At 36.4% G+C, this 13,909-nt stretch overlaps 1 protein-coding gene across 1 annotated transcript in view; it reads left to right on the top strand.

Moving 5' to 3' along the window:
- IFT57 (intraflagellar transport 57) overlaps nt 1–13,909 on the top strand; it is a 53,093-nt gene that overhangs the window by 16,599 nt on the left and 22,585 nt on the right. Inside the window, exon 6 of the mRNA XM_019448272.2 lies at nt 10,427–10,549. Coding sequence (XP_019303817.1) covers nt 10,427–10,549 — 123 coding nt within the window. The remainder of the gene's footprint in view (nt 1–10,426; nt 10,550–13,909) is intronic.

Genomic DNA, 13,909 nt, shown 5'->3' with positions numbered 1-13,909 from the left:
CATGTCACTAGACACTTAGTAAATTAACCTGTGACTCCGCTTTCTTATCTGTGCAGTGGTGACACAATTCTTCCCAGGGTTGTTTTGAAATTAATATAACCTAACTAGCTTGATGCATTTCTTCTTTTATATAATTTTTCATCTTTCCTAGAGGTTGGAACTAAGAGATTGGAATGTTACCAACATCCTCATGTGCTGTAGGAGAGTAGAAAAAGCCCCCATCTCTCGATACAAATAAGTTTCTAGATTACCATGAGTATTTTTGAGTAAGAAGCTTACATAGGATATAAGTTATCAAGAAGTTTGCATTTTTATGTAATTTGGGAAGCCTTGGTGATGTCATGTCTTTATTTTCATAATCTGTCACATGGATGCTTATTGAAGGCCCACGAGACGAAATCTGCTGTCACGTAAGGTCTCCCCTACAGAAATGACTTGGGAATTTGATGAAAAGTTAATAGGATATTTTCCAGAGTTCATTTGAGAGCTGTCATTTTATAAATGGATAGATTATATTTCCTGAATCAATGCCAATAGCAGATATTTATTATGTAATTCAGTATATTAGATGGGTACCAAGAATGTGTGCTTTTTTCCGTCCTCTATAAACTATATTCCTTAAATCCACCAAACCCCACCCATCCGTCTCTAGCAGTGTTGGTGCTTTGATGTTTGTCTAATGGTTCATTTTAATCCAGGACATCTAGTTGGGCACTAAGACCTGCTGACTTTGAAATCTCCCTCACATGCATCCCTTCAGCTGTCTTTCAAGGACAAGTCCTCTTCATCTCCTGTCTGGATTATGTAACAATAATGGCCTGAATTGTCTTTGATCCTTACCCTTCAATCCTACCCTCACCCTTTTGTAAAATATTTTTCACCCTACTCTTCTATCTTGCTTACCAAAATGACTTTTATCAGGTCATTTTGAGTTCAGTAACTTTTGATGGCTTTTCAGTGCCTATAGGTCAATGTATATAGATTATAAAACAATAATTTTTTGGTCTGGATTTCCAGACTCTTAGCGGTTTGACAACTGTCCATATAGCCAACCTTATTTTGTTCTGCAGGAGTAACTTTTTTCCAGATAAATGGATCCTCTCATAAGTTTTCAAACACCTCATGAGCATATCTGCTCTCATCTTTGACCCCTAGATAGGGGTCCTTTCTCTCGTCCCTTCTCGTCCTTTCTCTACTTGACTCTTAAACCTTCAGAGTTCAGCTCAAATTCTGTCTTTTTAGTGACACTTTCCCAATTGCCCCAGTCCCATTCAATTCTGTGGCCCACAAATCTACAACACATAACTATTCATAAAACATATTTAGAACATTCTAGAAGGTTCTTTCATGAGGATTTTTATCATTTTATTACTGTCCCTGAAATAGAATAGTACCTGGCATATAGTAGGTGCCAAATAAAGATTTGTTGGATACAGGGCTCCTGGATGCCTCAGTCAGTTAAGCATCTGACTCTTGATTTCTCCTCAGGTCATGATCTCAAAGTTTGTGAGATTGAGCCCCATGTTGGACTGTGCACTGACAGCAGAGCCTGCTTGGGATTCTCTCTCTCTCTCTCTCTCTCTCTCTCTCTCTCTCTCTTTCTGCCTCTCCCCCACTAGCACTTGTGCACACATGCATTCTCTCTCAAAATAAAGAAACATTTATTAAAAATCATAAAAAAAAGATTTGTTGGCTAAATAAAGTTGTTTTACCTTGCTTGTAACTCTTCTTGGCCTCCCTTCTGGCTTAGAAGACAAAATTCATATTCCTCACCCTAGCTTCTAAGGTCTTTCACAAAGTATTTAACTCTTTTTTTGGCTCCCCAGTATTCTCCTTTCTAAGCCCCCAGTCGCTCTTGATGTGGTGTTCACAAGCCATGTGCATTTCTATTTCAGTATCTTGGCTTATGATGCTTTTCCTGACTATAAACACTTGGCTTGTCTCTTTTCTGCCTATTTGCATTCCATACATCCTTATAAGGTTAAACTTAGATCTCATCGTCTCCATTAAAACACACTTCTCCCTTTCATTCGAATTCCTAAAGCATTTACACCTATACCAGCTAGTTTCTGGAAGTTAATCAAACTTCTTATTTTTACCTGCTTTTATTGAAAACACTTCTTTTTAAAAGTGAAATATACACCTGTTGTTGTTTTTTTTGAATGAAGCCACAAAAAAGTGCAAAGAAAAATTTGAAAACATCCCCAAATCTCATCACCCAGATATAAATACTGTATCACTTTATGCATAATTGCCCTGAGGTTATGTAAGATGCTAGTATTTGGTGAATCTGGATGAAGGGTATATGGGAATTCTTTGTACTATTTGTGTAATTTATTTGTGGGTCTAAACAAATTATACAGACTCAGAAATAGATTGATGAAGTAGTATAGTGTTCATAAAATAATCCAAATAATATGGTGATATTAATAATATAGGAAACAATGCAAATACGTGGGGGGAAAACTGGACTGTTTAATTAACTGGTGATAGAATAATAAGCTGTGCATCTGGTGAAAAAAGTTGGGCTCTTTCCTCATATCATACACCCAAATAAACCCCACATGGATCAACACATTAGAAAATGATAAGGTATGAAAACAAGAACATGACTGACAAGTGTTACACTCACGGGTTGAAATTGACATAATAAAGCCTGGCAAGAATACTAAAAACCATAAAAGAAAAGCACTAATAAATCTGAATGCATAAAAATTAAAGGCTATATATGAAAGAGTGGGGTGGGGAGCACCATAAAGTTAAAAGACAAGTGATAAACTGGGGAAACATAGTTGTAACCTGTATGACACAAGGATTGATAGGCATTTGGTAAGGTATCTAAGAGTTTGTGTTCTATAGTAACATTCCCTGGGCCCTGCCACTCAACTAATGATGTGACGTTGGGAAAATTAGCTAACTGCTCTATACCTTACCTTTCGTATTTGCAAAAGTGGGAATAAGACTCCCTTGATTCATGGTGCTATTATTGGGCATTTAACATAGGTGAAAGCATTGAGAACCATGCTTGGCATTAATAATAGTAATAGTAACTGCTAAAATATATTGAGGCTTACTATGTGCCAGGCACTGTGCAAACCTTTTAAAATGTATAATTTAATCATCACAACAACCCTTCCAATGAGAAGGGTACTATTATCCTCATCTTACCGATGAGAACCCTGAGATTTATAGAGGTTTTATAACTTGACCAATAGCTAAGAAGCAGTGGAGGTAGGATTTGAGCAGAGATGGGATTCCAGACCCATCCTCTTGACATTTACACCATACTGTGGCAATTCTCAAGACATTTTAGTTTTCTTTTCCTTGAGTCTTGAGACTCTTTAATCTTGACAGTTAATTAGACTTTCATGTCCCTCTCAGTAGATGTATGAATTGAGCTCTTCAAATGTATTAGGTTGCCATCTCAGAGAAAAGAAGCCTTATAGAAATTCATTACATAAAGAATTAAACTTACTTTGGCATACTCTATAACACCAACTATAATGTCTATGGTAGTTTTTCCATACATGCTTGTTAGGGTACTTTCTTTCAGTTTTATCTTGAGAAAATAAAAAATCAGGACTGATTTTACCTTAGCACTTAATGGACATTAAATTAAAGTAGTAGCAAAGACAGGTGTTTGAGATATTAAACAGAAATAATACTGGAAGTTGCATTCTCATTCAAAAATAATTTCAGATTTCTTATTAGTAAGTTAAATTGATTTTTTTTAATTTAGGGAGCTTTTTAAACTTTTTTTGATTTGTGAGCATAATTTATTCAAATTTTAGTTCACATGATAACAGAATAAAATTTCTTTTGATAGTCTCAAAATTGAATTGAAAACTTTTATGAACTTCGTATATTTAAAGACAGAGGCTACCATCTCTCTATTTCTTTTGATGGATTACAGCCAAGGTTTAATTTAGTTATTCAGAACAAATCTGAAAATACTTTTTGTATGGTATTAAACATTTTTCTTCATAGTAATATAGTGCTAAATCATTTAAAACCTAATTTGAAAAGAAAATAGTGAATCAGACTCATGATTTATGCTTCTTTAATCATGAAGAAGAATTGACTTGTAGGGACATGAAAGGTCTTAGCTCTGTGCTTTAAATATGATTTGTTAAAATCACTGGATTTCAAGGGAACACTTCTTGATTAAAATACCTTATTTATCCCTCTAGCTTTTTATTGATCAATGATAAAGACAGAGGGACACTAGGGGCACCTGGGTGGCTCAGTCGGTTAAGCATCTCACTTTGGCTCAGGTCATGATCTCACAGCCCCTGAGTTCGAGCCCTGTGTCGGGCTCTGTGCTGACAGCTCAGAGCCTGGAGCCTGCTTCGGATTCTGTGTCTCCCTGTCTCTCTGCTCCTTGCCTGCTCATGCTCTGTCTCTCTCACTCTCAAAGAGTAAATAAACATTTTAAAAAACTTAAAGAAAGAGGGACACTAAATACCCTTAGGAGAAACCTTGCTTAATACATAGTAATGTATAATAAATATTATATTTAGCACTTAGCTTGTTGGCCACCTATCCTATTTCCTATCTGCACCAAAGCATCAAATTAGGAAGGTTGGAAAAAAGCCCTCTGAGGAACCAAAATAAGTATAACCACCTCCATTAAAAAAAAAAAAAAAATGTATGAAGAGTCCCAACCTCACCACCACTACCACCGCCCTCACCAGTTCTCACGTATTTCCCTTGTATTCTTATTTTGCCTAGACTCCAACATGTTTGGATGCTAGGTTTCTAAGCCTCCAGAAGTTGAGGAGGAGGAGGAGTTGCTACAGGCAATCAGTCAGACAGCCAGAGGTGATCACTGGCATCTTGATAACAAGAGAGGCTGCAGGAGAACTTTAAAAGCAGACATAAGAATGCAAAAATTATAGCCATCTGGGGTCATTTGATGTAGGATCAGTCATATCCAGTTTCCTCAGACCCCTAGAGAACGATTGTATTACAGAATTAATACAATAAAGGACATCATGAAAATATTAAATTACAGTCAGTAAATGTCAGCATTTATCAGTCTCCAGTATCCAGTCTGATGGTGGTGCCTCACTCTTATAAGAGGTAGGGGTTCAGGCTTGGTAATTGAAGATTCAAGTGCCTCCATTTGCTGTCTTGCTTCATTAGATCAGTGTTAGGATCTTCTGACCCTCCTTTTATCTCCCATTTTCACCTGGAAGTCTGTGGATCCAGTTTCTGCCCAGGCCTTCACGATCTACGTTCTCTTGGCCAAGCTGTCATCTGAACTTATGATCTCTCTACAACTACTGATGCAGGGTCTCCATTCCCAAGGAAACAAATTCTCATGGATGCCTGAGTCTTGAGCTTCACTCTTGGGTCTTCCGATGAGCCATATATGTTCCCTTTAGCAGACAAGGTGTTCTTTAGTCAATGATTAGAGGAAGTATTGTAGGGTATCCATGATTAGTCAAGTTTTAGAAACTCTACTTTACCCTACTCATAGCTTTCTTCCTTCTTCATTCCCAGTGGAATGTCTTAACTAGAGCTAACTGCCCAACCTAATTTGAACCCTTGCGATCAAAAAGATCCTATAGTACCAGAATTTTGTTACTATAGCAGAGATGAAAAGAATATATATTGCTGGTGTCAGGAAGCCCTCGTCAACATTGCTTTTTCCAGTAATGTTTAGCCCCCTTTCTTTTATAGGGCTTTCCAATAATGAGCATACACTACATATTAGAAATAGTTTTACCCCAAAGAGATTTTTCTTTAAGTTCCTTGCTCAAGATGGTAATTCATCAGATTATACCAAAAATGCAATCAGTGCTTCTACTGCATCACCTGTAACATTTTCTCTATTAAGACTTGTTAATGGGCCAGTCCCCCTCTGTTAGTATCAGGTTCATTACTTCCGATGTTGGTAGTCATGGTCTACCTGGAGTCCCCAGGGTTAATTAAGAGGTGAAGATATTTTGAAGGTATATCAAGTTTTGTATTCCACTGAACCTAGTGTGACAGAACAGCTTTGCAGCACTACATAGGTTATCCAGCAGCTCAGGCTGCAAAGGGCTTTATTTATTTAGCCTCCACTGATATGTGAGGCTTTCCCTTATTCTACCTACCCCTGTAACCATTAAGACTAACCACATGTATATATATACATTCATACATATAAAATTATGTGTATATATATATATATATATATATACACACATCCAATTTTATGTGTTTACATATATACACAGATATACAGAATATAGTGTTTTTCAGATGCTTAACCATCCCATTATATTACCTGAAGGAGAGATTACTTCTTGGAACAGAATTCTGAGCAGGCTTTTAACATTGCATGTTTGATCCTTGAACTGACTTGGTGATATGCCCACTGTTGGAGCCCAAGTTTATGTTATAGGATGGTTTAGACTGTTATCTTCAATTCTTCCATTGACAGTCTTAGGATCACTTTTCATAAGTTTTTCTTTCCCTCGGGACCATTTATTACCTCCATAAACTAGCCTGAGATTCTCCCTAGCAGGCTATAAACTCTTTGCAGGCAGGGATTAAATCCTTTTATCTTTCTACACCAAACACAGTACCTGGATTCTTACCTTGCATGTTGTAGGAGCTTTACAAATGGCTTATTGGTAAATTAATTAATTATAAATGAGACTTCTGGGTAGCCTGTGTCTCATTGAGCTTTTAATTGTTTCTTCAGCATTAACTAGAAAATGCAATTTCCCAAGAGGTATGTTTTATCTTAGTGTTGTTTCAGACAGGGACTGGGACTTTGTCATGATGATATAAATTTTTGATTAAATGAAAACAGCAGTTTATTTCTCTTTTTACTAATATCTCCACATAAAATACCATTTGTTAAATGGAGGTACAATTGGAAAGGAAAGGTTTTCTCAAGTTATTAACCAAGGCATGGAATAGTTTTAAAATGATTTCTACTTCATATGTAGGCCTTGCTCAGTTAATGTATCCACTTATTAGGCATTAGGAAAATGTGACTGAGGAACGAGGTTATGAAATAGATGTGCAAATATGGAAATAGAAGGAGACTGTATAGTTTGAATAAGTTAATGCCGCTCTACCAAGCCTAATGTTCTCTTTTTGCCCTTTCTTCATTTAGTAACTAGGCCATTTCCCCCCAATATATTAACTGTGGCCTAGGAGGCAGTGAAGACATTTGAGCTGCTATATTAAACCATTTTAGGATTTTGGAAGTAGGAGTTTGCAAATCATTGCTTAAGGGAACCAAATAATAACTTAGGAAGAATAAATGCAACTTACTAAAGGACCCAATATAAAGCAAGTAGTAGTTTATGCACTGGGATGCCTTAATGCAATGTTTGTAAGTGTACCCCTGTATCTTACTAACTCTTAGATTCTAGTCTGAGTCAGACAGGGCCATTGCTGACCCATTTGCCTTGGGGAAAATGAGAAACATGTGCCCTTCCTTGAGGAAAATCTTTGAGTATGTTATGGACAACTTGAACAATCCTCTGAGTTCAGGCTTGAAGAAAGTGGGGCTGTGGATGGGTACCTTCTCCAGCCTTGTTTGGTGATTCTGGACTCAACCGACTTCACCCTCCTATAGGGAAGGGAAGACCGAGGGGAAATGAGGGATGGGGTTGAGGAGCACTGGCTCTGGGGTTTAATCAGGACTACCCAGCTTCAGATCACCCAAATGGTGGTTCCATAAAGCAATCTTATTTTTAAATCAGTGATCAGAACATCTACCTTCTATTACGAATCCTACAACACTGCTGCTGAGAGGTCATGCCCCTTTGGCCCACCCTGGTTCAGTGGGAATGGGATGCGGGGCCCCATAGCCCTGGCAAGAGTGAGCCTGTGTATATACCACACGTACACCCCAAACGTCAGGGCTCACGCACACTGGCAGTGTACACATCCGTCCACCGCATCCCACCCCCATTCCCATCCGCCTACCCAGAAAAGGAGCCAGTCAGAATTGGGCCACCTAGAGCCAGGTACAAGTACTGGGGTAGGCCAGTGAGTGAGCAAGCCCCCGGCTCCTCCAAGTCTATATGCATGCTGTGGGTGCCAGGGTGGAGTTACATGATGGAGAACTTTCCCCATGGCTTTAGGTTTCAACTGGGAGACTCCGTGTCTCTTCTGTCACACGTCTCAGAAAAGTTCACATGTCTGCTTTGTGAATACTGTGGTAGCATTCTGCTAGTACTCAAAGTAATACAATGTTTCTATATTAAAGTGAGTAATTTAATATTTAAAACAGAATCTTGAACATTTTTCACTTAGTTTTCACATTTTACTTAAACAAATGCTAATATTTTTTTATACTTCTGTTTTTTTTAAAGTAGAATGTACTTGAATAAATTCAGACTATATATTGTAAAATGTAAAAGCACATACTAGTTATCCATCCTCTAATTGTGTGGTTAGAACTATATAGCCCCCCTGAATTTCTGAACAAAAAGCAATATATGCTCCTTTTAAGACTCTGAATCTGTTCAGGACTTGCTAACATGAACTAGGAGGTAGGAGAGAGACTTTCTTATACCAACAGTGCTCTAGAGACTCAGTTGGGACTTTAAAGCCCCTAAAGACCTCAATCTCCCACCAAAATACAAATCCTGATATAAGGTTATTCTTATATTTAGTGTTAGACTGGATTGGAAAGACTTGTCTAATGAGCTTTCATTTTAAGAAATGTCTTTAAGTGACATAAATTCACATTGAGAATGTAATTTCACCATGAGGTTATTTATATAATCTTTCACTTTTAAGTTTTGCATTATGAGAAATTTCAAACATACACAGAAGTGCAAAATAGTGAACTCTTATGTAACATTACCCAGCTTCAGCAGTTAATAGTTTGTCAGCCATGATTCCTCCAGAGGCCCCACTTTTTTCCTTTGCTCTTAGTAAGTATCAAAAGTATCTTAAGTAAGTTTCAGACATCATGTCCACTTACCTATACATAGTTCAGCATTTATCTCTATTTATAGGGCTTTGTTTTTAAACATAACCATCATGCTATTATAATACCTATAAAATTTGTAATAATTCCTTATATCCTCTAATACTTTTCCACATTCAGATTTCCCTGATTGTCTCAAAAACATCTTTTCATAGATTGTTCAAACTAGAATCCATATAAGGTTTATACATTGTATTTGGCTGTTTATGTCTTCGGATCTCTTTTTTTCGTATGGTAATAAATTTTTTTATGTTTTCCTTAAATTTTCTTACAATTTATCAAGGAAGCTTAAAGGAAAAGTTGCTACCAAAACTAATGTGCTAGGCTTTATCTTTGCACGTGACAGCAGGGAAGGGGCAGAGGGAGAGGAGAGAGAGAATCCCAAGCAGGCTCTCGCTGTCAGTTCAGGAGCCAGAAGCCAGGCTCAATCATCCCATGAACCGTGAGATCATGACCTGAGTCGAAATCAAGAGTTGGTCACCTAATAGACTGAGCCACCCAGGCACCCCAGGCTTTATCTTTAAATCATTAATTTGTACATTCTTTATGTTTTCAGATCTATACATACTTAATGCTGACATGTGAAAGTCTAGGAAAATGAAAAAAAAAATTTTTTCCTTTTGTAATTCAAAAACAGACATGAATTGATTTTATCACTCAACAGCAGAAACCAAATGCAAAAATGTGGCCCCACCCTATTTGAGTTCAAGTAGATCTATATTAAGTTACATTTTTAAACTACATTATAGTTTGACCTAACCAAAATATCACTTAAATTATGAATAAAAAATGTCTAAGTAATGGCCTCTTGGCTTCTGGGATCTTATCTTTTTTGTCTTTCAGATTTGGCGTTTATATTTCAGTATGGAAAATTCAGTGTGCCAGGGTGGCTCAGTTAGTTAAGTGCTCTGACTGTTGATTTCAGCTCAGGTCATGATCTCATGGTTCGTGGGGTCTAGCCCGGCATCTGGCTCTGTGTTCATAGTGCATGGAGCCTGCTTGAGATTTTTTCTCTCTACCTCTCTCTGCCCCTCCCCTGCTTCTGCTGCTTGCTCTCTCTCTCTTTCTCTCAGAATAAATAAACTTAAAAAAAAAAAATTCAAACTGAGACAATGTTTTCTTATCAAATGTGTGAATGTTTGTATCTCCTTTACTGTTACCAATTAACATACCTAAATGGCTTGTTGATTTGACAATATTCCCGTTGAGTTCACTCTGATATTTCAAAAGCATTGTTTTTTGTCAAAATGGTTGAATCCTATATTTGCTTCTTTTTGAAAATACTTATTTTGTTATTCTACCAGGTTTGAGCATTGTTTTCTTTCAACATGGATAGGAGGACAGATAATAACTTCTTCTGTCACTGTAATTTTAACACTACCATACTTGATATAAATTGTGCAGTCCTGCTAAAATGCCTCAAAATTTTACCATTTCTTTTTATAAACTCTCAATCTTGTGATATCTTTCCTTTCTTAGGATATGAACGAGTCTGCCAAACAAGAAGATATTTTGGAATCCACAACAGATGCTGCGGAATGGAGTCTCGAAGTGGAACGTGTACTACCACAACTGAAAGTCACGATTAGGACTGACAATAAGGTAGAGAAGATAGAACGCAGTTTTTCAAATGGATCTTCACAAGGCAATTTCAGGGTCAAAGGCACTACTAATTATACGAACGATTTAAGCGGGTAGGATTCGGTTTCCAGTGTTTTGTCTTAACAAAGATTTAGTAAATTGTTGTTGAATGAATAAATAACATACTATTAAAGAAGGAGAGGAATAGATCTTTAAAGTGATTTGGAACATGTCATGTTTCCCTGGGATTGAGGGGTATTTTCTTAATATACTTTTATGTATTTTCTTAGAAATCTTATTTTGTTTAGGTAAATAGTAAATGAAATTGGAATTTCATGACTGTATAGCAACTGATTATAGTTAGAAAATGGTTTTGGAGCTCTGCTGGATGGCAGAACAGAAGACATCCTGGAAGTTGCCTTACATAATCTATTCAGTACATATGATTAAAAGATAGTAAGAAAATAATCAAAGCATTTGCATTAAGTTTTGGAGATTGGGCCAGATGAATGAACTGGCCCATAATCAAGTTTCTGCTTCCTTTTACAAGAACGTCAGAAAAAACTATCAGGTGACTAGACAATCCTATTCTCATTAATACTATAATAATGTCTACAAAAGAGACTGGAGAGAGAGACATCTAGGTAAAGAAACTAATGAGTTTCCATCCCTGGAGGCAGGAGAAGAACACCAGCATTACAGAACAAGGTTCTAGGGAAGCTTGTTACTCTGAAAATATGGTCCTGAATCTACCCCCAAAGACTGCTGTTTTCAGAGTGCCTTAGAAATGAATTTATTCTTAGAATGTCTGGATTTGGGCTTGTAAACCTGTGCCCTGGAAAAGGTAGAAGTAGCCTAGACTCCTAGGGCAGTCCTACAATAGGATAAAGGCAGCAAAGGTCTTACTAGACTGAACAGCTGTGGAACAAACTTAAAGGTAAGTGGGCAAATCCTGCAGCCTGTTTACCATGTATTTTCCCAGACACTATTATGTAGCCATTGTTTGACTACATTAGGGGTAAATTCTTGTTTGCATATCTCATATGTAAATATGTGTTAATACATATTGTGTTATTACAATTGTGTTATATTGTGTTATATTGTGTTAATACATATGTGTTAATACATATTTACATATGAGATATGCAAAGAAAGAATCAGATTTCTTCACTGATTCAACCTCTGCTAAAAGTTGTAATTTACAAAAATGTAATTTTTTTTGGTAAAAATGTAACTTCTAATTCTTTAGTTTTTGGTAAAAATGTAGTTTCTAATTCTTTATTTTTATAAGAGCAGAACTCATAAAATTAAAAATTATTATTATTGTGATTCTAGTTAGAATGACATGTTAAAATAACTGTGTAGTTAGGAACTCTCAGGTACATCTTAATTCCATACGGAAGCCTTTAATTTATTTAACTTTCAAGCTAACTAACTCTTGACATCCAGCATCTCATTTAGAACCTAATAGGATTGATCACACAAGAGTGTTTTTTAAAGCATGGTCATTGATTTCTACATAACAGGAGTAACTGAATAAAGGAAGAATATAAATGTAACAGCTAACACATACAGTTTTGCAAAACTAAGTACAGGTTAAGTTCTACTACAAACTAATATTGTAGTAATCAGAATCCTGGGTTCTTAAAGAATCAGTGATCTCCTGATTGGAGAAGAATTAACTAGGTGAAAGTTGGACTGTTAGTCTTGTGCCATACATTACCAGCCTTGATCTTATGAGGATATACTGTGCCAAATTAATAAAAAGTCAGATTTTACAGGCAACATTCCAAAATGTCACATAAAGTTTTGAGGGCTTTTTTCTTTATATGAATATCATTTTGAATTTAGATTTTTAAAAAATTATTTATTTCCATTTTTTTCTGTTTGATAGCATTGGTAATTTTTTTTTATTTTTACATTATTTATTTATTTTAAAAGAGAGAGAGAGAGGAGAACATGTGCACATGTGTGAGCTGGAAAAGGGTGACGGCAGGGGGAGAGAATCCCAAGAAGGCTCTGTGCTGTCTGATGCAGGGCTCGATGGGCTCAATCTCAATATTGTGGTAAAATATGCTGATCTAAAGTTACATCTGATTTTTTTTTTTTCAGAATTCTTTTCTAGATCATTTGGTCTTTGTGCCTAGTATTTCACAAACCCTTCTAAGTATTTCAGCGGTATCAAATAGGAAATGCAGGTTTGGGGTCAATTTATTCAGCTTACTTAAGAAAAATGAAATTGTATGTTGATTTGAGAAAATAAAGGGTTAGTAAATAAAGAGATATTTTTCATGTCACAGAAATAAAAATAATCTGGTCACATACGAGGTTTCTCATGGGCTCACCATCCTCCTTCATCAGAAGAGTTTGACTCCAGCTTCATGGTACATCCCATTCTTCCTCCACTCCTGACTCGACCAAAACCAAACCCTCTCCTTTACTTTTGGCGAAAATAATTACCTTTCACTCGACGCAGGCTATTTAGGACATTTGGAGACTTCAACTTTGTGTTTGAGGGAAATGAGCTGTTTTCAGATCAGTGTGTTTTACCAATCATTATTAGATTAATTTTTAAGTAGCATAGAGATGTGGGAGATAACTATACAGGGCCTCCATTATTTAAATCCATTATAAAGTTCTTTAAAATGACCTTGTGTTAGCAGTAAATAAGTCCCATATTTCTTTAGCACTGGATCAAATGTTTGTTTTGCTTTTTTTCCTCACAAGTTCAGTGCTTGTGTGCTTCTTGGCAGGTAACTAACAAAAAAAATTAATAAATAAATAATAAGTAAATCTCCTTTTTGTTGTTTTGATGAGATGCTCTCGTATACTGATATTTTATTTTATATTCTCTGTAATGTTGTAATTAGGTTTTATTGTAAGATGAGGTTATTCTTTTTTCTGGCAGCACTCGTTACTGTTGCCAGTTTTCGAAGAATGCAAACGAATTTTAATATTGGCTTAAATTACAATTGGGGAAATTAAAATGTTGCCAAAAATGCAAATGATCTGTTCCACAACTGAAGGTGAAGGACTTTTGTCATATGTTAGCTTCAATGGACTATATTAGTAGTTCCCTTTTTAGAGTTGGTTTAGAGAATGCTCCTGGTGATTCCTTCTAGAGTGTTATATACCCAGAGACCAACTCATATTGCCCCAACTTGGAATAATGTGTCTAAAGACACAGAAGTTCTGCCAAGAAAGTCAATAAAGCCAGCCAAGTCCTGGGTCATTCCATTCTAGTTAATGCCTCAGTTATGACCAAGTGAGTAAGGCTCTGGAGTCCATTCCTTAGAAGGGCAGTCTGAGGACAGCTAAACTAGAGTAGACATGAGTGCCACCTAATCAAATTGTCTACGAGTATTATTAGTGTACTAAGAC

This window comes from Panthera pardus, unplaced genomic scaffold (assembly GCF_024362965.1).
Source record: "Panthera pardus isolate Hobbes unplaced genomic scaffold, ASM2436296v1 HiC_scaffold_16, whole genome shotgun sequence".
NCBI classification, from domain to species: domain Eukaryota; kingdom Metazoa; phylum Chordata; class Mammalia; order Carnivora; family Felidae; genus Panthera; species Panthera pardus.
Note: the sequence above shows the minus strand (reverse complement) of the source record. Positions and strands in the feature narration are given on the sequence as shown.